General features: G+C 49.6%; 1 protein-coding gene and 1 long non-coding RNA gene across 5 annotated transcripts; one reads left to right on the plus strand and one right to left on the minus strand.

Annotated features, from left to right (window-relative positions):
- Window positions 1-968: 968 nt before the first annotated feature.
- On the minus strand, window positions 969-15,158 carry HSPB8 (heat shock protein family B (small) member 8). Its single transcript, XM_040443746.1, has 3 exons — window positions 14,321-15,158; window positions 7,626-7,689; window positions 969-1,981 (listed from the first exon to the last, which is right to left on the minus strand). The coding sequence occupies exons 1-3, from the start codon at window positions 14,685-14,687 to the stop codon at window positions 1,822-1,824; spliced, it is 591 nt and encodes a 196-aa protein (XP_040299680.1). The 5' UTR covers window positions 14,688-15,158; the 3' UTR covers window positions 969-1,821.
- LOC121010254 (uncharacterized) lies at window positions 11,265-19,628 on the plus strand. 4 transcript variants are annotated; one of them, XR_005781060.1, is made up of 4 exons: window positions 11,265-11,703; window positions 12,662-13,759; window positions 16,213-16,366; window positions 18,135-19,628. It is a non-coding gene; the product is annotated as an uncharacterized LOC121010254 (long non-coding RNA). The 4 variants fall into 4 exon arrangements; XR_005781061.1 differs by having other exon boundaries at window positions 16,216-16,366; XR_005781062.1 differs by lacking the exons at window positions 11,265-11,703; window positions 12,662-13,759 and adding an exon at window positions 15,343-15,777.
- The last annotated feature ends 5,711 nt before the right edge of the window (window positions 19,629-25,339 follow it).

The raw sequence follows: 25,339 nt of genomic DNA on the forward strand, positions 1-25,339 counted from the left end.
GGCCCCCTACTTACCAGGTGTGTGATCTGGGGCAGCGCCCTTAACCCTTCTGTGCCTCGGCTCCCTTATCTGTAAAGTGGAGAGGAGGGTTGAACATGCCGCATAGAGTTGCTGAGCAAGAACACCGATTACACACAGGAGGCACTAACATGGTGTCTGGTACACAAGGAGTTAAGTGAGGGACAGGCATGCTTTTATCTGCCTGTTTGTTACGGATCTGTGAGCTCCTATGGGCAGAAATTGTGGCTCATTGTTTACTATATGCTTGGCTCCTAGCACAGGGCTCAGCAAGTAGGTGCTCGGGAAATGTTCACTGACTTCCGCTGTCATTTGTGGGTTTAGAGATGCCCTTGAAAATCAGCCCAGGAGCGCCTCGTTAACTCTTCCAAAAGCAAACATCTAGGTTCAAGTTCTGTTGTTATCCTGTGACTTACCAAAGCCACTTAGCGTCAGCTTTTTCATTGCAAAATGGATGTCTACTTCTCAGGGTTGTCATGGGGATTAAATGGGATTGGCTCCAGGCATAGAGCATGTGGCCCAGTTTTGGTCAATGAGATTTAAAAAAAAAAAGTCTTCTAAGAGCTTCTGGAAAATATCTTGTGCACTTATAAAAAAGAAAGTCAGAGGAGAAGACCTTTTTTTTACCCCCACCTTTTCTTTCTATGTGTTGTCATGCGAAGATGAGATGACTGGAGCTGCTGCAGCCATCTTGCAAACATGAGGACAGATCTTGTAGACCTGTCAGAGATGGCAGAGGAAGAAGATCTCTGGGCTCTTGGTGGCATAAGAACTGAAAAAATAGCTCTGAAATCACTCACCCCTAGACTTCTTACAAAGTTAGACACAGATGTTTATGTCATTTAAACCTCTCCTCGTTGAGTATCACTGCTTGCAGCCGCAAGCATTCCTAATATTGGGTATCTAAGTGGCATAGCATTTAGTTTGTCATCAAAAGAAGCAGACAAAGCTAAGAACATCAGCTCCTTTTTTTTTATTATTATTATTATTTACTGTTAATTCCCCCCTAAACAACAGCACAATTCAAATAACAATGACACACACATCTCACTCATATACACAATACCACTAGCCTGCCTGCCAGTCTGTCTGGCCTTTGCTTGGTTCCTGGTGGAGCTGTTTGGAGACAGCCCCCTCTGTAAAAATCCCAAATTGGACATAGGAGGCACGATAAAGGGGAGACTCTAGCCAGAGAATACATCGGTTTCCAGAGTCCTCAGGGAGTGCCAACTTGGGAACATGCTATAAATGCCTGGGTGAAGAGCAGAAGGCACTGTTTTCATGTGGCTGTTGGATAAATCCCATATGGGGATGTAAGACCTATCTATACCCCTTTGTAGACCAGGGCTGCAGAAACACAGTGGGGTGAGCCAGTGGGCTCCATCAACCAAACCATGGAGCAGGCATGGAAACCAGGAGCCCAGAATAGGAATCTGGGTGACAGGGAGGTCCCCAGAGAAAAGCAGCCTTTTGCATTAGCTGCAAGGTAAGATACAGTGTGAAATGTCATGTCCCCTTCTATCTGTTCTGCAGCTATTGAATGTGCAACATTTTCATCATGATAGAAAAGGTAAAGAAACAATCTCCCAGCATTTTGGCCTAATGCAATTGAGCAGGACCCTGCCAATTGTACCGTCCTGTGGAAAAACCTACTACTACGCTATCCAGGGAGTCCGTGGTCAGTCCACCCCCACCCCTAACATTTTAGTCACTAAATCTATGAATTCAGCTAAAGTAATGTACTCTGGAATACAGAGAAGCCCTGCAGTTGGGGAGGGATAAAGCTGGGCCAAGACTGGGGTCTCAGGAACAGGTGACTTCCTGGCTGTCTTGGGGAAGCTCGTTGTTGAAACTGCTCTCTCCAAACGGTGAGTAAGGGGGGACCTGGGGGGCTTCGATGATCAGCAGGCCCTCTGGGGAAAGCGAGGCAAAAACTGTCACAGGATCCACCTCTGCAGGAAGCCTAGGAGAAAGAAGCACAAGATACTATTCATGTATTATTGTTAATATAGCTTAAACATTCTTTTTTTTCACTTGAAAGAAAAGTTTTCTTAACTTTATTTATTTTGAGAGAGAGAGAGAGTGAGAGACAGCGTGAGCAGGGGAGGGGCCGAGGGGGAGAGAGAATCCCAAGCAGGTTCCGCACTGTCAGCTCAGAGCCCCACGTGGGGCTCAAACTCACGAACCGTGAGATCATGACCTAAGTTGAAACCAAGAGTCGGACGCTTAACCGACTGAGCCACCCAGATGCCCCAAAAGAAAATGTTTCTGATATGAATTTGGGCTCTTAGGGCATACAACGCTGGGTTTGAATCCTGGCTCTGCCCTTTTCTAGCTGTATGATCTTGGGAAGGTCACTCAATTGCTCTGAGTTCATTTCCTCATCTGCAAAGGGAGATAGTAATATTAAAATTGTATAGTATTTGAAGTGAGACAGAGTCTGAACATGCTTTGCAAATGGTAAAGTGGTGTTCGAACAGTAACTTAAAAGGTCCCTGGGGCCCAGATATTTGATCCTTGGTTGAGGTCTCTCTACTCACACTGGACCGGCTGCTGGCAGAAATGGCCACCACTCCCCTCCCTTTGTAGAACATAGGTAAGGTGTCACAGCAGGCAACACATTTTCATCTGCCATGTGCCTGCTGAGAACGCGTTATTGGTGAATTACTGATGGAACAGGATGGTCGCACAGTAAGCTACTCTATGATGCTTAGAATGAGCCTTGAGGGGCGCCTGGGTGGCTCAGTTGGTTAAGCGTCTGACTCTTGATCTCAGCTCAGGTCATGATCTCACAGTTTGTAAGTTCAAGCCACGCATTGGTCTCTGTGCTGATAGTGGGAAGCCTACTTGGGATTCTGTCTTTTCTTCTCTCTGCCCCTCACCTGCTTGTGCTCTCTCTCTCTCTCTGTCTCAAAGTAAATAAACTTAAAAAAAAAAAAAAAAGAATGAGCCTTGATTTGGGTCACATCTGAAGTAGCTCTTGGCAGGTCATAATTGCTTTGTTCTCAAAACACATTTATAGGCATTACCTGGCTAGAACTTTATAATGATCCTCCAATGGCTAATAGGTAGGAATTAATATGCCTGTTGCATAAAACATTTAACAGAGACTCGGGGAGATCAAGTGACATGTTCAGTGAGTGAGAACATCAAAGACAGGATTTCTGAATCCAACTCTGGTTCCAGTTCTGAAGCTATATATTATAATTCTTTGGATCGTTTTGGGTAAATGAGGCAATCTTGAGCCATGGTTCCTTCATCAAACTACTGGTATTGTGAGAACATGTTCATGGCCTCACTGGGATGCCGTTATAAATAAAGATGATGGAAACTATGACCTTCACCTGCATATCATCTCATTTAGTTGTTAACAATAATCCCACCAGGCAAGTTCCCTCACTGTCCCGATTTACAGACAAGGAAATTGAGGACAGAGACGTGAAGCGATTTGCCCGAGGTCACGCTGCTGGTAAGAAGCATATGGAAATGGAATTGGAATCTTGGTCTCCAAACCCATGATGCTCTGCTCTACTGCATCCTCTGGCACCAGACTTTTGAGAAAAGGATTATGGTAGGGAAGCTAGGAGGGTCAATCAGCATAGATCTTTCCATTGGTCCGGGAAGACTCTGCCTGTTATAAACGCAGGGGTTTTGATGACAGAACCAAGAAATGAGGCAGATCCATTCCTGGCCAGGGCAGGATCCTTCCTGAAGGGGCTGGGGAGTTTTCTCTGCGAGTAGCAACATGTAGCCACATGAGTGGAATCTACCCAGGAGACTCCTGCCAAATTAGAGCCACGGAGATTAACAAGGGGCCTTCTGGGAAGGATGGAAGAAAAAGAGGGAACTTGGGCAGGCACCAAGTCAAACTTGAAGCACAGACAAGGCCAAAAGTCTGGACCTCCCTCCCACTGCTGGGGATGGGCCGACTCCGTTTATTTACATGCTAACCCGTAGCATACCTGGTGCAATGGGGCAGGGCAGCCATGGTCCAGAGCATGGCCCTTGCAGGCAGGCAGATCTGAGTTTGAATTCTGACTCTTGCTGACTGTGTGACCTTGGACTGGTGATCTAGCCTCTCTGAACCTACGTCCTTATATGAAAAGTGGGTTAACAGTTCCTGTCTGGGAGAATTACATGGGATGATGAAAGCAAAGGGCTTAGCCCAGTGCCTGGCATACCCTAAGTGCTCAATAAATGTTAGCCTCTACATTGTTACTATGGTCACTGACCATTTAAATGGGAACCTGGATGGCTGTGAATATTTTAGCACACATTGTGGTATCACCAAACTAAAAAATGTCTGAGCCTAAAAGAATCTTCTTGATTGTTCAGGACAGTGCTCTCATATTACATATGGGGAAACTGAGACCCACAGATAAAAATAGACTTGTTCAAGGTCTCTCACCAGGTGACCTATATGTTGAACCACCATGGTGGGAAAATTATTCTTCTTCCATTCTCTCTCAATCCTTCCATTTGCATCCAAATGAACATCTCAGCTAAGTGTTACCATGATCTTTAAAGCTGTTAGCCTCTATCCCTTGCTATTGTCGCTTTTTAACAGAGACAGAGCTGATCTAAAGCTTAAACCCTTAAGCAGGTAATGCTATCTGGTTGGAACTTATCCACATTTTTCTTTCATTGGGTTTGTTTTATGACTGCCTTCTTCAGTGAACATATTAGTAGTACTTTAACTTTCTCAAAAGCAACCTGATCAAAAAGGAAAGAAGTCTTAAGCAACTAATAATATGGGAATGTAAACACATAAAGCAGAGAGTAGTTGAAGATGGTCTTCAAATGACTGCAATCCAGTTTCCCCTACCCAGGCAGGAAGGTCATAGGCTTTGAAGGTGGGGAGATCTGTGTTTGAATCCCAGACCTGGCTCATCACTAGCTGTGTGACCTTTGTGGAATTCCAACATCCCTCTGAACATCAGTTTTCTCATCCGCAAGATGGACTTAATAACACTGGCTCCACAGGATTCTTTTACAGGTGAAATAATATTACACCTATACCCCTCTTATGGCTCTTGACACATTACAGGTGTCAGTAAATAGCAAAACAGATACCTGGGAAGATGGAGAGCAGGGACCTAAAGTTTGCTTTGACTTTGAGCATCCTCCATCAATGACTTCCTGCGTCCCCTGCTTCCTGTCCTTACATTCAAATTGGCTATGGAAAGATCCCATCTACAGTCTTGCCCTTGCCCTGCTCCCAACCCACAAGATCTCTCCTGCACCCCCTCATCCAATCAACATGACGCCTTTCACACGGGGATGGATGTGTTGGGACAAATTTCCTAGTCATGGCTAAGGCAAACAGCTGTAGCATCCTGCCTGGGTGGAAAACTCCAAGGATCTCATTCTGGCTGAAGGAACTTCCCCCTGTTCTCTGATGACCAGAGTTTTTCCGGGGAGAGTCAATGGAGCCTCCTGAGAGTGGGCCAGGGCCATCTCTGGTGTCTAGAGCCTGGGCAGAGCCAGGGGGTCCCGGGAGGTCCCAGCTGCTCTCATGTGACTCCAGCCTTGCAGAGTTTTAAAAAATACTATTAGTCCTCACAGACTGAACACTGAGTCTTTACCCTGCGCTGAATGTTTGACACACATGTTCTCATTCCCCATCACAACTTGGTCCAGAGGAAACGCGGGGACAGAAGCTCAGAGCAGTTCAGCTGGTTGTCCTAAGTTACCCACTTTCTTTATCATGGAGCCAGGTCTCCCTATACCCAGAGGTGAGCTTCAAAATATTTAGCAACTGGCACAGCTGGACAATGACCAGACAGAATGGATGGATACATGGCATAGGGATGGAGGGGGGTCCTGGGGACCCCCTGTTGTTGGCATGTGGGGAGGCTCAGAGGATCCCAGGGACAGGGTCAGGAAGGCCGGGTTGGTAGGGAGGGCACTTGTGGGGCTCAAGACAATGGCTAGCCCAATATTATAACAAGAAGCTCAGCTCGGCTGCTGGACCCCAGCCGAATAGCAGCCTGTGCCTTGAGAAACTTTAAACATTTCTATTGGTCAAATCACCCCAGCAAGCTGTTTCCCGGAGGCATCAGAGATGGGGAAATCCACATTTTTAAAAGATGATTAACCCGCTGACTTCTTTCCAGCTCAATCCCTTCCACGGAGTTGCCCTGTTGGTGACTCCATCCTGAGACCTTATTTGAGTCTCTTCAAAGAAACATCAGCTCCCCCGCACTTGTCCCCCCTTCTTTCCCCCCCCCCCTCTCAGCAGCGTGTGATCTGGCCGCTGTGCCAGGAAGAGGTGTGGGTCTTGGGGATGGCAGGTGAGCCAGCGAGTGTAAAGAGAAACAGTTAGCTGTTTGCCTTACTGGGAGGCGTCCATGGGCTTCTAAGAACTCAGAGGTGCCGGGCGGGTCAGGAATGGGCACACGGCAGGAGAGACAGGACTGCAGAATCCCAAAGCTGAAGGAAGCCTCAGAATTCAGCTGGTGCAATCTCTCCAGACCAGGACATTTTGGCCAGGGCCGAGGGTGGAGTTGAGACTCCATAACCACACCAATGATAGTAATAATAGCCTGCCACTTATGAGGACCAGCTGGGTGCTGGTGGCTGTGCTCTGATCTCCTTTCATTTTCAGTCGGCGGATTCCGGAATCAAGATTCATCCCCATCCCTTTTACAGGTGAAGAAAGGGCATCCTTTGCTCCGGGGCACGAGCACTGAACCGAGTTCAGGGATCGGTTTGGGGCTAAATTCTAACCGTAAGGACCTTAGGTAGTCCCTTACACCTCTGGGAATTTAGTTTCCCCGACAAACAAGGAGGGTAATGTCTCTTCTGCCCGCTGCAAAGATTAAAGGCATTGACTGGGACAGGGCTTTGGAGCCAGAGTGCACGCAGTGGACAACTGCTGAGTACAGGGAAGAGGTGTTTACCAGCAGCACCCGGCTGTCGTCTCCCTCCCTACAGGCATCGCCCTTAGGGCCCTGGTGTGGCCTCGATTCACTGGCCCTGCCTGGTGGTCTTCTGGCCGTTCCCATGATTCCCCCGGCTCAGCCCTTCCCACAGCCCTCAGCAAAACCCACCCTTCACGTGTCCCAACCTCTCAGCCTCCAAACCCCTCCCAGGAGGAAACGGCAATGTCAGGACAAGTTCCGCCTTCATTCCTGTGGATACCGTAGGGAAGGCGCACACTCTCCCGCGGTGGGACACTTAGAGCAGGCACCCTTCGAAAGAATCCACTGGGCACTCGGGCACCAAGGGAGGGTCTTTCTTGATGGTGGTGGAGATCCTCCCTCAAGCGTGCCACGGGGTGAGTGCCTCGATTTTCACGGAATCACAGACAAATCATTTTGCTTCTCTAATTCTCGGGCTCTTCATCTGTAAAGTGACATTGTTAACCTCCCGCCTCGCGGGGCACTGAGCCCAGGTGTGACGGCATGATCTACGTAACCTCTTCCGGGACCCTACGGCAGGTTTGCTGTGACACTTTCTCCCCTTTAGGTGTGAGGGTTCAATTCCCTCACTGGGGCTCGTCTGGAAAGAGAGATGCCCAAGACGGAGACGCTCCAGATCTTGGGTCCCAGGCCCCACCCACTCCTCCACCCTCACCCTGGAACCCATGCCGCCAGGGCACTTACTGGATCTTCTTCGTGAAGTTCTTGGAAACGATGCCACCTTCTTGCTGCTTCTCTTCATGTTTGCCTAGAAGAGAGCGGAATGCCACGCGTAAGCATCGACGTCCCGCAGACTTTGGTCAGGACTCAGACTTGGGTTCGAATCCTGCCCCTGCCCCTGCCTCGCCGTTTGACTTGGGGTCAGTCTAGAGACACCAGTTTTCTGAGCCTCTCTGGTCCCTCGTCTACTAAACGGACCCCCCTGAGCCGAGGCTGTCGTAAAGATGAACTAAGACGACGGATCAGACAGGAGGCCTAGACGGTGGTTTGTAGGCAATTACAAGTTAGATTTAGGAAATCACGGAAACTGAACCACATGTTGTATCTTTTAAGTCTTGCCTCTGGGCCCTTTCCCCTAACCAGCCAGTCGAACCCTGAAGCTAACATCCCAGGAGGGGTGGTAGAAAAGAAGTGGGGTCGCATGCTGAGCCCTAGTCTGCCACCCAGTTGACTTTACGACGCACAGAGTCTTTCCTAGCTCTGAAGGTGGGCTTCTTTCCCCCTTGGTTACTGATGTGGAAACTGAGGCCCAGTGATGGATCCAAGGTCACCCAGCAGGTGTACGGCAGGCCTGAGCTCTGAACCAGCTCCCTCGGAGTCTACACCGAGGGCTGCGGGTCTGATGCCCCTCTGCCTGTTCCAGCCTGAAATTAGCTCTTTGAGCCACATTATCTCTACCTAAAACTGGACGAACTGCCTGGAAATAATGTTTCAATCTGCTAAAACAAACAAACAAAACAGAAAAAACCCACCCAGACTCTCGAAAGAGGGCTTTCTTTAAGAAATGACACCTTAGACGCCACAGATTTGAAATTCCACCTGCCCCACCTTCTAGAGGGTAGCAGGGGTGGGGCTGTTTTCTTACCTGAGGAAGAGAAAAGATAAGAAGGTTTGGGCCCAAACTGGCTATCACCTTCAATTTACATAGCAACTTCTGAGCCTATTGACTGCTCCTTACTCCTTTTTTATTAATTTTTGTAATGGGGAGAGTCTCTAACTTCTCTTTAAACAAACCGGATTAGGGCAGGGAGGAGTCTTTCAGCTCCTATCTTTATTTGTTCCTCATCTGTGGGGCCACATTCCCAGGCCAAGAACCCTCATTTCCATGGGGATACCCTTCTGAGAAGCTGTGGAATCCAGAGTGTAAATCACCTCGTGGGATTTTTTTTTTTTTTTTTTTTTTGGCAGCCCCAGTCTTAAAAAAACTGACGATTTATAGGCGATTATGTTATCAATTGCTTTTTCATTATTCCTAATTTCTTTTTAAAAAAAAATTTTTTTTTAACGTTTTTATTTATTTTTGAGACAGAGAGAGACAGAGCATGCACCAGGGAGGGGCAGAGAGAGAGAGGGAGACACAGAATCGGAAGCAGGCTCCAGGCTCTGAGCCATCAGCCCAGAGCCCGACGCGGGGCTCGAACTCATGGACCGCGAGATCGTGACCTGGCTGAAGTCGGACGCTCAACCGACTGCGCCACCCAGGCGCCCCGTCCTAATTTCTTTATTACTGACTTTGCTCTGACTGTAAGATAATACATGTGTATGCTAGAAAATGTAGAAAATGCCAAAATAAATGAAACTACCTGTCCTCCCATCACTGCGACAAGACCACATTTTTTGTATACGCTCCAGACTTTTCTTTCTATGGACGTAAGTGTTATATAGGATAGATACATATCGCAGATTTTAGGAAATGGGATCATATTGCGCGTTCTGCTCAAAACTGTTATCTCTTGCCAACACATTATAATCATTTCTCCACGTCTTGCCAAACATTCTTCGGCAACGTGATTTCTTTAACGGCTGCGTTCCGCTGTAGGGATCCCTAAGTTCATTTAGCCAATCCCTGGCTTTTTGGGCAGTGAGACGGTATCTGACCTTAGAGAGAACCTCACGGCACCACACATTCTCACAGCTGGATCTCTACATCTGGCCTGATGACATCTGTAGGATAAATTCTAAGTTCTAGAATTTCTGAGACTTGCTCTGTATTGCCAGATTGCCCTTAGGAAAGGTTGCATCAACTTATTCTCTCACGGGCTGGGTGGAAAGGGGTCCACTGTCTGGTTACCCAGAACATGCTATGCTTTGAACGCGCTGCCCCTGGGAGAGTTGATTTGGGCCCGCCAAATCCGCGAGTGCCAACTGTCCAGCCCTAACCGGGCCTGTGGCCCAGGAGCACTGTCTGTTCTCTGACACCCTCCCCCACCCCCCCAGAGCCTGGGCCTCCAGAGAGGCCTGCTTCCCCTGGGGACAGGCCAGTGCCTCTGACTCAGCCCTTTTGCACCACTGGTGTCCTGAGAATAATAAGCAATAACAAACTCTTATACAGCGCTTTCTTGGTGTGAGCCACTGTCCCAGCCCCTTACTAATAGCGACTCCTTTAATTTTCGTGACAACCTTAGAAAGCAGGGACTCTCATTATTACCATTTTGTGGATGGGGAACGGAAGTTCAGAGAGGTTAAGTGATATGCCCAAGGTCACACAGCTTGGAGTGCTGGAGCAAAGGTATTTGGGTTTTGGATTTCAGTCTCTGCTCTAACACTTTCTAGCCCATCTCTACTCTTCTCTGAGCCTCAGTTTATTCTTTTCTAAAATGGGGGTGACAATAGCTTCCTAATTTGGGGGTTGCTGTGAGCAGCAAATGAAAATGAGTCACAGGACTGCTTTGTAAGTGGTAAAAATATTGTGTGAAGGCGAAGGCTTGTGGCTTCTTTTGATGTTTGGAGACAGGACTACTCCTGAAAGGCTAAGCTTCCCTGTCCAGGCCCTGAAAATAGGGTATTGGGGTTGGGGAGGGGAGGATCTCTGAGCAGGGGCAGCTCCAAGATTTCCATAAAGAGGAGCCTGGTTGAAAGTGGATGCTGCTGGGGCGCCTGGGTGGCGCAGTCGGTTAAGCGTCCGACTTCAACCAGGTCACGATCTCATGGTCCGTGAGTTCGAGCCCCGCGTCGGGCTCTGGGCTGATGGCTCAGAGCCTGGAGCCTGTTTCCGATTCTGTGTCTCCCTCTCTCTCTGCCCCTCGCCCGTTCATGCTCTGTCTCTCTCTGTCCCAAAAATAAATAAACGTTGAAAAAAAAATTTAAAAAAAAAAAAAAAAAAAAAAAAAGAAAGTGGATGCTGCTACCAGAGGCTCATCTTGAAGCTTAATTTGCATATTATTTGAATATCTATTTATTGGGGCAGCTTAAGGATTATGAGTGATTTTTAATTTCTTATTTTGCTTTCCTAGCTATGTTTTCTACCGTGGAAATATTTTATTTTCGTAAACAGAAAAAAGTAATTATGATTCTGTTTAAAAAAAAGAACTCATCTGGAGGCAGGGCAAGCCAGAGGCCCCTCACAGCTGCTATTTTTTCGACATGCCTCAGAGAAGTGTAGGTGCCAAGAAGCAGGGATCAGCACTTCAGGGAAAGCCATTGGCCCAGCTAAAGAAAGAAGGTGCTGTTTCCAGGGGAGGCAGAGGCCCTGGGATTAAGGAGAGGGGGTAGGAATAAGGCCTCTGGGTTTTCCAGTTTCTTCTTGGCCAGGGCTGGGCCCAGTGGCCCATGAAGAGAACATTTCTTGGCTGCGGGCTGCAGGGTGCGAGTTGGGGTGTATAAGCATCATGGAAAGCATCCAGTCTAGCATTTTCCAGACACTTGCCTGGAACTATACACTCATATATGGTCAGATAAGACAGGGCTGTCCCCAGAGAGCCATAAACTACATTAATGTAGCAAATCAAAGCTCTGATAAGTCCTGCAGTAAGGAGACATGTTTATAATTTTGTTTTCTCTGGCACCTTTTAAAAATCTGTACCGCCTTCCTTCCATTTCTCAGGTGCCTCGTGATATCTTAAAATGTACTGTTTGGCAAATACTGATTTAGTTCAACTCCTCCTAAGACCTAAGGCCAACAGTAAAACTGAAGCCCAAGACGTGGGAGGATTTGCCCAAGGCTGCACAATCAGAAGAAAATGCAGCCATCCTGACTCGGAACTGTCTCAGCAGGCCTGGCTTTGAATTTTAGACGTTGCCATGGAGGACCAGGGGATCTCAGGTGAGTTACTCTCTCTGAGCCTCAATTTCCTCCTTGTAAAGTGGGTGTCACAAACCTACCTATATTTCCTTGCAAGTCCACATGAGGAACCTGGGAGCCAACATTTGTAGGCATTTAGCACAGTGCCTACACCGAGTGCTTGAAGAATAGGTCTGTCATTATGAGATATAAGATAAAAGATTGGAGCTGATTTTAAATGGAACCCTGATATCAATCTGATTTCATATCCATTTTATGAGAGTCTCCATATGTACTTTCAGGGGATTTGGATTCTGTCAAGCTGAGGGTGCTAAGTACATACCTATGAGGCATTTTACAACCTAAAAAGGCTTTGTCTGTCTTATTGAAGCACCCAACCACCCCATTTTACAAATATGGAAACTGAGGCTCCATGATTCACTCAAAGCCTCATTCAGTGCCACTGCATTAGTAAGGTGCTTAGCTGAGATCTCAGCCTGGAGCTGCCAGAACCCACCTGTTAAGAAGCATCTAGAAGGGCACCTGGGTGGCTCAGTCAGTTAAGCACCTGACTTGAGCTCAGCTCATGATCTCACGGTTCGTGAGTTCGAGCCCTGCATCGGGCTCTGTGCTGACGGCTCACAGCCTAGAGCCTGTTTCCGATTCTGTGTCTCCCTCTCTCTCTGCCCCTCCCCCTCCCACACTCTGTCTCTCTCAAAAATAAATAAACATTAAAAAAAAAATTTTTTTAAAGAAGCACATAGAAAGGAAGAGAATGGGGGAGATATACTTCAGGGGTCTCCTGGAGGGGCCAGAGGGCACGGGGACACCTCCAACCAAGGGTGGAAGACTCTGGAATCCGAATGAAAACCAGAGACGGGAGAGGTGGTGATAATAATCGTTTACAGAGTGCCAGGCAGACACTATTATTAGCTCCATTTTACAGACTCTCTGCATTTATTATCATATATTGTCAGCTCACATTTAATCTTCTCTACAGATCTGCAGGAGAGATATTATCATGATCCCCATTCTGCAGATAAGACAACTGAGGCTCAGAACGGTGAGAAGACTTTCTGAGCAGTCTTCCATCGGGCAGTGTCGGGATTTGAACCCAGGTCTCAAAGAACATCTACGATCTATGGTGTATTGGGGCCTTGCTCTGTGCCCAGCATTTTAATAACAGCAGCATCACAGCAATAACAATACTGAACCCTTGTCCGCACTTGACCCCCGTCAGCTCATTTAATAACAACAATCCTCATGCACCAGAACCCCGATTTCCAGATAAGGAAACACAGCACGGGAAAGATAAACATTCTGTGCATCCTGCTGGTTAGTGTGGCACAGCCACTTTCAGAACTCAGGCCTGGCCACCAGCCAACTCGGAACGCCCTGGCTGAACCCCTCCATCCGCACATGGCCCCAGCGTGTCTCCTGGCCCACCACCCCCGGCAGAGCCTCTGATGTTTACAATTCTGCCCCGGGAGGCTTTGAAAACTCCCCCTACACGCCGCCTGCCCCGCCAGGGCTTGTATCTGCCCAGCCTGCCTCGCAATGGCTTTTATTGATTCTCTGGCCTGCCAGCCTGTGCCGGGAACACACTCTTTTTAATGGAGCGTTAATTGGGAGGGAAGAGAGAGAAAGCTGTTCCCCTGCCCAGCAGGGACTGAGTCTCCTGTCTCCTCCTCCTTTCTCCCAGGCTGGGATGTGGCGGCAAGGACCCCAGGCCTGGCGTCCTGGGCAGGCCTAGACTCTTCCTGCTGCTGACTCATGGCGTGACCTCGGACAAGTTCCGCTTGGGCCTCAGCCTCCTCAGCTGTGAAATGGGAGCAGACAGCCCTGCTTCTCAGGGCCGGAGTGAGGATTACTTGGAAGAAGGAATCTAAGAGTCTTAGTCCAGTTTTTGGTACTTAGTAGGTGCTCAATAAATCATCAAATCTCTTCTGGCCTCCCAATTCCCAAGACAGCCTGAGTTTGAATCTGGGCGGCCTTGGACAAGTTACTTTCAGCTTTCTGTGCCTCAGTTTCCTCATCTGTGAAAAGAGGAGACAGACAGGCCCCACCTCCTCTGGTTGCCTTCACTGAGATGCTACAGGTAAAGGGCGGAGTGCGGTGCCTAGCGGAAAGTAAATGCTCAATCAAGCTCCCAATTAGTATCCTCATAGTGACTGTCAGGCCTCAGCGCCCTTATCTGGAACAAGGGGCCCCATTCCTCTTGAAACCTGCGCTGATCATTAGCTCTATCGTGGCACAGCACTTAACACACTCTTCTAGACTGTGCTGTGACACTGTGCCCCATCTCGTCCTTGTCTTTGTATTTCTTCTCTATCTGTTTGACTTACCCTTTCTATTAATTTTTTTTTTTCTGTCAAAACCTGTGACGTGGTTTCTACTTCCCTGACTGTGCTCTGACTGCTAGATACAGCCCTCAAAGGCCCCAGCCACTGGGTCAGGTTGAGGTGTCTCCTGGAAGCCAGGGAGAGCACAGCCTTTCCACAAAGATAACTTCTGTGGCCTGCATTCCTGAGCCCTGAAGTCACCTGTGTCACGCTGTCACAGCTCACCCTCTAAGGGAACAAACATTCTCTTGGCCGTTCCCGGGGCTGAGGCCTACACCCTTCTCCCGGGTTCTCTCTCACTCCTGCCCCTCACTCACCAGACACCTCCACGTATCCGTCCTTGGTCTTCACCATCAGCTCCTCTGGCTTAAAGCTGTGCACGTTAACACACACTTTCCAGGGCTCCCCAGGGAAGGGTGGGGGGCTCCTGCCCTGAGCAGGTACCCCGAACCTGGCTGCAGCCGTGGGCCCCCGAGGCACCATGCCTGACCTCAGGGTTCCAGGCCATGCTGGGGAGAACCGAGGCAGGGCCCAGTTGTGCCAAGAGGCAGTCAAGTCGTCCGGGAAGGGGTCCATGCCAAAGTCATCATCCAGCAGGCGCGAGGGGAGGGATGAGTCTCGGAAGGGGTCTCTGCGCAGGCGGCTTGGGAGGTGGCAGGAGAAGGGCATCTGACCGTCAGCCATGGCTGCTGAGCTGGAGGGGAAACGGAGGCTCAGAGAGACGGAGCCACCTGCCCAAGGTCACACGGCAAGGTGATGCGGGTGGGTTGGCCCTCCAAGCTTATTTTTCTGCTTCAGAAAATGCCGAACCATCCACTGCCAAGGACAGAGGGTGTGCACCCGGCTGGGATCCCAGCCCCCAAAGACACTCCAAAGGCTACCACCGGCTGGTCCAGCAGAATACCAGAGGGCCCCTCTCCGCTCTGCCTCACCAGAGATCCGCCGGTCACTGTCCTCCCAGACTGTCCAGGCTCTCAGCCAGAGCCACTGAGATGTCTAGAGGAGAGTCAGGAGCTTAATAAACCCAGGGACGCAGGCCTAGAAACTTCTCCTTGCTTCTTCAGGGCTGAGAGCCTTCTATTTATTGCTGCTTGGGGCTGGAGGCGGGTTTTTCGAGCGCCTCCTGTCACAGGAGTATTCGGAGGTGATGAACCAGCCCCTGAGAATCCGCTGAGGGAACAGCTGGGCTCCCAGGGGTAGGGGAGGGGCCGAGTTCAGCCAGCCAGTCGGACACTCTCCTCCTGCCCCCCCCCACCCCTTCTGGCTGGGCTCAGCTCCGCCCCCTCTCCCAGGGCTCGCTCCGGAGCCGCCTCCCCACTCTCAGTGCAAAGGCCGGCTATTAATAACCCTCTGCCTGCTGAGGGCTCAGGTCACCCTCGGTAATACCTTCCCCAGAGCCTGCTGCCTCCTGCAGAAGGAGGGGAGAGGGTTGGGAGCCCAGTGCATTTGAAGGCAGGTGGCTTTGGGCCGCAATGCCCACTTACAACCCGGCGTGGACACTTGCCTTCAGTGTCCTCTGAGAGCAGTAACATTATTCCCCAGCCACCTGTGAGCTGTCAGTTTTCCCAGCTGTAAAATGGACCCCATAGTAGCCACTGCATGGATGTGTCATGAGGAACACATGAGGTAACCATCCTTAAACATTCAGCAGACTGACACTTTCGCATATTCAGTTTGGAGTTCTCCATTATATGATGCTTGCTGTATGCTGGGCCCCGTTCTAAGTGCTTTCCAAATATTAGACCGGCTTCAACGGCACCACCAATCCCAGGAGGTAAGGGGAGTGCCACTGTCCCCATTTTACAGATGAGGAAACTATCACAGGAAGTGCTAACCAATGGTAGCCCTGCATGACTGTTAATAATGATAATTATCAGAAGGTGCTGTACCCGGGCAGGCGGTCTGGTCTGACACAGGGAGCCCACAGAGGACCTGTTCTAGACTTCCCTGTCCCTCCCACATAGCTTGGAGAATGAATTTGTAAACCGTCCTTCTACCTAACAGCCCCTTGAGCTTGGGTTCTAACTTTGATCTGTCCCCAACCACAGGTGGGCAGTTGGGCGTGCCGTTCTCCCCCACCTCTCTCCCTCCCCCCGTGGGCTTCAGGGTCTCAGCCCTGCCTTCCTCCTGGGGTGGGGTGGGGTGGGGTGGGGTGGGGGTGCTAAGGAATTCAATGAGTCATTGGTTGAGAAATCGTTTTGATGTTCAGCAGTGCCTGCATGAGGCCGTTTGCTAAAAATAATTCTATGGAGAGCAACAGTTACCATCATTTTTGGCCCCCTCTTACGCTTCTGTGGCGAGCACGTGCCAACCCGTTGAACCGTCACAACATCGGGGATGTTATCACCACCCCCATTTTGCAGGTATGCACACAGCTGCCAGGTGACAGGGCTTGGGGGGGGGGGCGGCCAGGGTCTGTGCTGAGCTGACTGGTAGAGACCCCACCCTCCTTCCCCCACTAGCAGAGAGAGGAAGGCTGAGGTGCCCCCGCTCCCCCATCCCGAGTGACTGGGTCCCCACTTGACTCTGGTGAGATCATCAGGCTAGAAGCTTGAGGCTGACGTCATGGCTGGGCACAGAAGCCTCAGCGCACCTATAATTACAGCAGGGGCGAGGCTGGCTGGCTGGCTCTGAAGCCAGAATGGGGAGAATCACTGTGTGACCCAGAGAAGAAAGCCGGTGCTGCCTGGGACCTGGGCCGGGGCCAGGGTGAGGTTTCTGGGTGGGTGGCTTGGTCCCCAGCCGTTTGTGTGTGGATTTGAGCGGGTGGAGCGCTTAGTGTGTTTATGTGTTTATTTATGGGCGAGTCTGCTGATGGGTGCGTTCTAGAAGACCCTCCTACTCCTTCCTCTCTAGGCCTCATTCCCACAACCCCACAGAGCCTTCATCCACCTTCTCATTTCAAGGATGCTGCCAGAAGGAGAGGAGGGAGGGTGTGCAGCTAGAAAACAGAAATAGCAAACATTAGCATTTATCCAGCACTTTCCACGCTCCAGGTTCTGTTCTAAGCACTTAAAATTTATGTATATTAACACATGCGATCCCCCTATAGCCCTATAAGGAAAGGACTTTTATCATCCCCATTTTATTGCTGAGAGAACCAAGTCTCAGTGAGATTGCACGACTCACCCTTGTCTGCACACCCAGTTAAGTGGCAGAGCTGGGATTCGAACCTAGGCAGTTTGGCTCTTGACCCCTCTGCTGTACTACGGTTTATAATCACCGTCATGGCTTACATTTAGCTGAGCACTGACTGTGTACCAGACCATGTGCCCAACACTTTATTCATGACCTCAGTGGACCCTCATGGCTCAGAGAGGTGAAGCCCCTTGCTGAAGGCCACACAGTGGGACTTGGGAATCCCTGGTCTTGTCCAGTGATCCTCCCACATGCCTGTTGTATGTGCTCCCTCCCCCCGCCCCCGCCCCCAGATTCTCACTACGTTTCTGGGTCAGGCCAGCCTTCCGTTTTGGGAAGCTGAGGGAGGCAGCTGCTCATCCTGCTGACCTAGCCTCCTGGAGAGGAGTCAGTAAGCCCTACAGGCTGTCATCAGCCAGATGAAAACATGGGGCCAGGACCAGGAGAAGCCAGGTAGGGGAGGGGGCCCCCAGGCTGGCTCTCTCTGGGAAGGAAAGACCCTGTGGAGTGTGTGTGTGTGTGTGCGCACACACGTGTGTGAGTATTGGGGCAGGGGTTGGGGGCAATATTCGACTCCGGGTCCCAGAACAAGTGTTTTCTTGGCTACTTTCCTCTTAGAGCTTTCACATGGGAAGGACTGCAGTTAATTCTCAAACAGCCCAGGGGGAGGGTGACATCACCCTGCAGTCCGGAAACAGGGGCCCAGGAAGGAGCAGTAGCTGCCTCAAGTCACACGGGAAGTGCCAGGACGCAGACACAATTCTGTGCTCTTCCTGTGCTGCCTTTCCATGGCAGCAAGACTCCACGTTCTGTGCTCCCCTAGGTATTTCCAGCCGCCCCCCCCCCCACCGTCCCACCCAGCCTCACCACCCCAGAGCCCTAACTCTACGGGGGGCTGGGTCTGTAGGGCCTGCAGGGGGGGCCCCTGTGGCTCCCTCAAAGGCCTGGCTTTCTGGATGTCATTTTTGCTTAGTGTTTTATCTACAATTATAGGGGTCTGGAGCTCTTGTTCCAGGCGTGGGCGCAGATCCTGGTGGCCTGCCGCATTCGGGCTCCAGATGGAGAAAGACCCACGTCAGAGTTCCCTCCGTTGGACACCCTAGGAGCCCAGCACATCTGCAGCAAATAGGAGAGGTGTATGCTCGTGTCTTTTTCCATTCCCTTTCTCAGACCCCCGATGGAATTTCCAGCACGTTCGGCTCCACGGGGGCAGGACCCTCGGGTGTCTTGCTCGCAGCAACATCCCTGGTGCCTGGAAGGGTGCCTGGTGCATTGTCGGAGCTTGGCAGGTCTTGCCAAGCAGGTGATGTCCCGTTAGCGACCCAGTGTCACAATTGCCTGGCTCACATGTGGCAGACCCTGTACGCAGTAACAGCATTAGAATGGGGCTAAAATTTCCAGAGTGCCTAGAAGGTGCCAGCACCCAATGGAATGCTTTCCAAGCGTGCTATTTATTTATTCCTCACCACAGCCCCCCTCCCAGAAGTTCATACCATCATCATCTCCATCTGACAGATGAGGACACTGAGGTTCAACACGGGAGGGAACTTGTCCAAGGCCACCAGCTTGTGGGTTCTAAATCCAGCTGTGTCTGAACTTCAAGCCCCGTCCTCTTTCCTTGGCCAAATGCCCGGGCAAAAACAAGATGATTAATAAATTAAATAAATAAACAACCCACGTGGTCCCTCCCTACCCAAGTCAGTGCCCTCATAATCCTACACAGCTAATGCTTATTTATTCAGCTCTAGCTTCCTGTTACTATTATGTCCAAAATTCTTTCCAGAATGTTCTGAATAACAGTAATTCACGATAGCCACGCTTTCTGTTTTGTGGAGGAAAGTTTTATTAATTATACGGGAAAGGGAATATATGGAATTAAATAATTCGAGTAAACATAAAGAGGGGGAGAGTATAGAGAAGAACAGAGAAGGGTTAACACATCAAATCAGGTACTCGCAACATCCAACCTCTGGCTGGGGGAGCCCCTCGGTGAACAGCCCCCTCTGGAGTCCCGACTGAGGGTCCTGGGCAGAATGTCCTCCCCTTGGGTGAGGCTTCCAACTAACTATTCCCGCCAGGGCAATATATACACTACCCATGTGTGATCTCTGGTTAGTCATGAAGTTTGCCTAAGTGCAGTCCTGAGCAAGCTGGGTTTTTTCTCTGTGTCTCTTATCCTATCTCACAATCTTAGGAGCCTGGGCCTGTGCACGTTTCTCTTCCCGCCCTGATCCATTCCAGGGGACCAGCCTGGTCTGGCTCAAGAAGGTGAGGCAAGTTAATCCCCCTTGGCGTCAGGAACAGAAGGGCCAATTCTGATCCCGAGGCCAGATACGGAGCACAAGCCAACTAAGCCCCCCATGACGGTGTATGTGTGGCTCTGGGCAGAAATGCATGACAAGTCTCACGAACACGCTCTATACAGAACACAGGGATCGCTTCCTCTGACCACCTCTGCAAGTAATAATAATAATAATACTTATTTAACATTTTTTTAAATTTTTTTTTTCAACGTTTATTTATTTTTGGGACAGAGAGAGACAGAGCATGAATGGGGGAGGGGCAGAGAGAGGGAGACACAGAATGTGAAACAGGCTCCAGGCTCTGAGCCGTCAGCCCAGAGCCTGATGCAGGGCTCAAACTCACGGACCGGGAGATCGTGACCTGGCTGAAGTCGGACGCTTAACCGACTGCGCCACCCAGGCGCCCCTAATTTAACATTTTGTAATAGTTGTCTTTTGCATAAACTGATTTATTTAATCCTCATCCAAATTGCTTTAAGATAGGTATTATTATCCCTGTTCACAGACGACATTATTGAGGCACCAATATTGAGGCACAGAGAGGTTAAATTACTTGCACCAGCTCACACAGCTACAAAGTAGCAGAGCTGATACTCAAATCCAGACAGTCTGGCTCCAGAGTCCGTGCTCCGCACCACCACGTGAGCCTGTGGATAACAGCTCCCCAAACAACAAAATAGTAATGATCTCCACCATTGCTGGCGAACTCTTACGTGCCAAGCTCCACTAAAGACCCTACCTTACCTCTGTCATTCCTTATGACAACCCTATGAGATAGTAGTATATTGTTAACTGTTTTCTGTTGAAACTAAAGGCACAGAGGCAGATGTGTGCTGATTGCTAAGCCTGTATGCTTCGCTGTCCAGTGGGCTATGCTATGTGGTCCCCACTGAATGGCCAGAGCAGGCGCTGTCCAAACCCATAAGGGACCCGAAAGACCACAGTTCACCAGCCCACCTCTCCCTCCACCTTCTCGTTGGGCCTCCTTCTCTGGAAACTTCTTTGGGCCCTTCCAGACGTTCTCGGTAGAACAAGTGACACCAGGAACTCACTGATATTTGGAAGCCTGGTGGCTGCCTGGGACAAGCCATCACTGTGTCAACCAGAGAGATCCTTATGTGTTACCAATGTGAAAGCTTCTCGGAGCCAAGGGCTCAGTGGACTCAATGGGAGCTCCTCTTAGCTGCATATGTCCCTGGGAGAAGGGAGTCAGGGGTCAGCTGTGGGAGGAGAGGCTTCATGCAACCCCCTCTCCACCCATCTTCAAAGAGGGACATCCCTAGCCAAGGGCTCTCAGGGGCCCTCTACTTATTCCTGGGCCTTTATCAGGGCTTTTGAAGTCCCCTTTCACAGCCCGAATAGTCATTCTGCAGCCGGGGAAATAGTATCTCAACTAACCAGGTTTTTTGTTTTTTTGTTTTTTGTTTTTTTTAAAGAAGTGACAGTGTTGGTACTTACTGCTTAAGAAAGATAGTGAAGCCTGGGAGGTAGGAACCTGAACAGACCCAGATCGGGCTTCTCTGGGCCAGTGGCCTAGCCTCTCTGAACCTCCACCTTGTCATCTGTAAAAGGGGGATGTCAGAAGTACCTATCTATCTCACTGGATAATTGGCATGGATCATGAGGGGGGAAATGGTTGGGGAGGTGGCCATGGGCCAGATGATGTAGAGCCTTCTGGACCCCATTTAAGAGTTAGGCTTTGTCCTGAGCATTTTGAGGACCCATTGAACTATTTGGAGAAGGAGAGTGGTATGATGAGTTCTAGGAAAATCACCTGCTACTTGTGGAGAGGGCACTGGGGGACAAAACTCCAGGGAGACCAGAGAAGAGGCTGTTGTAGGGTCCTGGGAACATGGTGGCTTGGGCTGGGTTGTTGGCTGAGGAGAGATAAAGGGTGGACACAATCCATGATGTATTAAGCAGAAACATTTTGGCTGAGGGATTGGACTGGAGGAGAGGAGAGGGCACATCAGACTCCCCGTCTGGTTGTAAGACGCGGGCAACTGCGAGTTGGTGATGGCGATCGTTGACCATGTGTGGAGGAGCAGACACAGGGGAGCGGGGAGACTCCATTCATTCATTTACTCATGTGTTGATTCATCACATATTTACTAAGTTCTTACGTGCAAAGCACTAGACTAGGGGCTAGACATGAGACACAAGTCTGTGTTCTCACGCCTATTGATAAGCAAATCATCAGTCAACAGTTAAAACAATTTTAGATGCTACAAAAGTTTCATGAAGCAAATTGAGGCTCTGGTTACCTTTCTGATCTGATTCCCTGCTGTCATCCACCCCTTGCTCACTGTGCTGGAGTCTTGGTGGCCTTCTTTCTGTCCTTTGGACAGAAGAGCCACACATATTCCTGTCTGAGGACTTCCCTCATGCCGTTCCCACTCCCTATGACACTGTTCCCCCAGATTTCCTCAGGACTGGTCTCTCACTTCATTTGTGTCTCTACTTAAATTTCACCTACTCAGAGAAACCTTCTCCAACCATTTGATCTGAAGTCACGTTCTCTTACATCAGCTGGTTTTTCTTCCTAGCGCCGGCTGCGAACTGAGTTATATTTTAGGCCTCGATTGTTGTCTGCCCCTTCCATTAGAACCTAAGCTCCATGGGGGCTGAGGGTAGGGACTGTGGTCTGATTGTTTAGGGCTGTGTCATGGGCACCTAGAACAGTACCCAGCACGTAGTTGGGATTCAGTAAAATTCAGGGCACGTGATAGGAAGCAACACACTTCCTGATGCCATTGTGGTTGGTAAGAGCCATGTAACTAGTTGTGGCCAATGAGTGGTGAGCAGAGGTGATACCTGTCACTGTCAGTTCCAAGCATGTGAGTAACCCATGGGAGACCTCCGCTCCATGACGGGAGGACCCTTGGTTGATTTCTCTTCCTTCTGCACTATGGTCACCAACATCTCTGATGGGTAGGGTGTCCCTGCTGGTCCACAATGGACATGGCGGACAGATGAACCTTTGTTCCCTTAAGACTGAAATTTTGGATTTGTTTGTTTGCTCCATCATGATGCAGACTATTCTGATGGATCGACCTCCAAATTCTGTGTTTTCGTGGTTGTTGGTATTGCTTCAAAAGAACTTCCTCAATGTGAATATCATTCTAATAAACCAGTCTATCTGCTTCTCTGCCAAGAGCCTTTGCTGGGAAAGTGGTACCTATTCCTCTCAGTTTGAGACCTTTAGGTAGAGTGCCATTGGAGGCACAAATGCAGAGGGGTGGCTCTGAGATCCTTCGAGGGAGGGAGAGCTAGAGAGCCTGTGATCTTGAGGCCCCCTTTTCCATCTCTGAGGTCAGAGCAGGGGCTGGTTTGACCAGTTGGTGACATGACACCAGGCAACTGCTTTGGAAAGTTTGTTTTGTGTTGTTTTTAGGTCTGGGAATGACAGCTCCTAGGAGGGTTTGGCCTGAAAGGGTTCTCACGGTTTGTGCTGGGAGGGGAGGAAGGTTGGAGGAGATGAGGAGGACATATAGAGAAGGACAAGGATAAACAAGATACCTCCTTCTGAGCACTCTCTTAGCCTCACCCTGAGTATGAATTAAGATTCATTTTAGCTGTGAAAAACAGAGGCTCAAAATAACCATGGCCGAAAGAGAAGAGAAATTTATTTCTTCTTAATAAAGCTCAGAGACATTCTGTCTTGTTACTGACATGCTACCCCTGTTCTGCAAAGCCCTCAGAGACTGGGAATCTTCCGTCTTCTTGCTCTGTTTATATGGGCTCACTTCCCAAAGCCACCTCATGGACCAGGGAGCCACTTGAGTTCCAGACATCACGTCTACATTCCAGCCAGCAGGAAGAAAAAAGGGGTGAAGAAGAAGGGGAGAAGCATATAACAATTTCTTTTATTGAAATGTGAGGAAATTCTGCCTGTATCTCATTGGCCCAAATTAGTCACGTGGCTATACCAGCTGCAAGGAACATGGGGAAATGCAGTCTTTATTCTGGGTGGCTATGAAGCTCGTTAAAACAGGGGTTTTACTACCGTGGATAAAAGGTAAGTGACTGCTGGGCGGCAACTAGAAACCGCCATACCCACGAGAGTAACGACAGATTTTGCTGAAGCATCCTAAAGGCTTCAAGTTGGGCTCCTCTGGAAAATAGTGGGGAATATGTGCTTCTCTGCACCTAAATGCTGGTATTTTCATACATTAAAAGTTTGCCCGTGATTTCAAAGGATTCACAGATTCTCTGAAGCCCAAGCATGGGAGGTCATGGAGCCTTAAGCTAGAAATGGGCTTCAAAGTGAAGGAAAAAAACAAACTGTGTGTGCGTGTGTGTGTACCTGTTCCAACCCCTTTCCATTTGGCAACATGAATATATTCGATGTGATTGGTGTTGTTTATTTGGGGTTTAGATTTGAGAGCAGATTGTCAAAGGGACCCAGTGTTACACCTTGAGAAAGCATTTGACTAGTTTCACTAGCAATGGGTCAAAAAAAGACCCAAAGAAAAACCGCTGTGAGTCATCTCATCACTGGTGGGCCATGATATAGGATGCGTTAGAGCCAGGATTCAGAGGCAGTGGAAACCCTGTGGCTGTGCGAGGAAACGCCTGAACGGTGCCCCGTGTCTTTCCTCTAGTAGATTGATGTTAGAATTAATCTGGTTGAGGGGCACCTGGGTGGCTCTGTTGGTTGAGCATCCGACTTCAGCTCAGGTCATCTCACGGTTCATGAGTTCCAGCCCCGCATTGGGTTGCTGCTGTCAGCACAGAGCTTGCTTTGGATCTTCTGTACCCTCCCCCCAAATAAATAAGCATTAAAAAAATAATTACTCTGATTGAAGATGATCAAATATCAGGGTGGAGATATACCCGGGGAGATCGCCAAGTTCTTACTTAGGAGACTCTAGATTCTTCTGAGAGAAGATACTCATGGAGGGCGGCGGCTGGGAGTGCCTCTCTTGAGAATTTGGTATTCGAGGTGATGAAAGGTGAGAGGAGAGGCTGTTGGACTTTTGCCAAAGTGACCTGAAACCCTGCCAGAAACTTATGAGCTCACCTGGGCAACTGAGCCTACCTGCCCCCCACCCCCCACTTTTTTGGTATCAGCAACAATGATACTAACTCAGGTGCTGGGCAAAGTGTATCACCTCTGCTTTACGGTTTACCACCTTGGCTAATCTTCATGAGACCCTTATGAGATTGATTCTTTTAGTATCCCCACTGGAAAGATGAGGAGCCTGAGGCTCAGAGAGGTTAAGCCACTTACACACAGACACACAGCTAGGAAGCAGCAGTCAGGTTCAAACCCAGGTCTTCTGACCCCCAAGTGCTTGCCCTCAGACACTGCCTTCTAAAGATCACACCATCCTCTTTTTTTTTTCCTTTTTAAATTTTTTTTTTCAACGTTTATTTTTGGGACAGAGAGAGACAGAGCATGAATGGGGGAGGGGCAGAGAGAGAGGGAGACACAGAATTGGAAACAGGCTCCAGGCTCTGAGCCATCAGCCCAGAGCCTGACGCGGGGCTCGAACTCACGGACCGTGAGATCGTGACCTGGCTGAAGTCGGACACTTAACCGACTGCGCCACCCAGGCGCCCCACACCATCCTCTTATCCTAGGGACTACACTCAGTCAGTGCTGGGTGAATAGTAGGTGCTCACGTGTGTCTGCCTCATCCCCACGCTGCCTTCTCTCACTTGTAAGGAGGGACACAGCCCCTCGTTGGAAGAATGTGTGCGTGAGAGGTCCTTAGGGTCCCTGTGTGGGACATATCACTGCTTTGCCAGAGTCTCCTAACCATACTCCCCAACCTCGACCTAAAGTAAAAATCAACCAGCTCAAAAATGCTTGGGACTGGGGGAAGGAAGCAGAGCTGGTAACCCAGCAGATTTAATCATTTGACAGCTGCCCCTGCTGGGCACACAGGG

Source organism: Herpailurus yagouaroundi, unplaced genomic scaffold, assembly GCF_014898765.1.
Source record: "Herpailurus yagouaroundi ecotype Mexico unplaced genomic scaffold, PumYag 191, whole genome shotgun sequence".
NCBI lineage: Eukaryota > Metazoa > Chordata > Mammalia > Carnivora > Felidae > Herpailurus > Herpailurus yagouaroundi.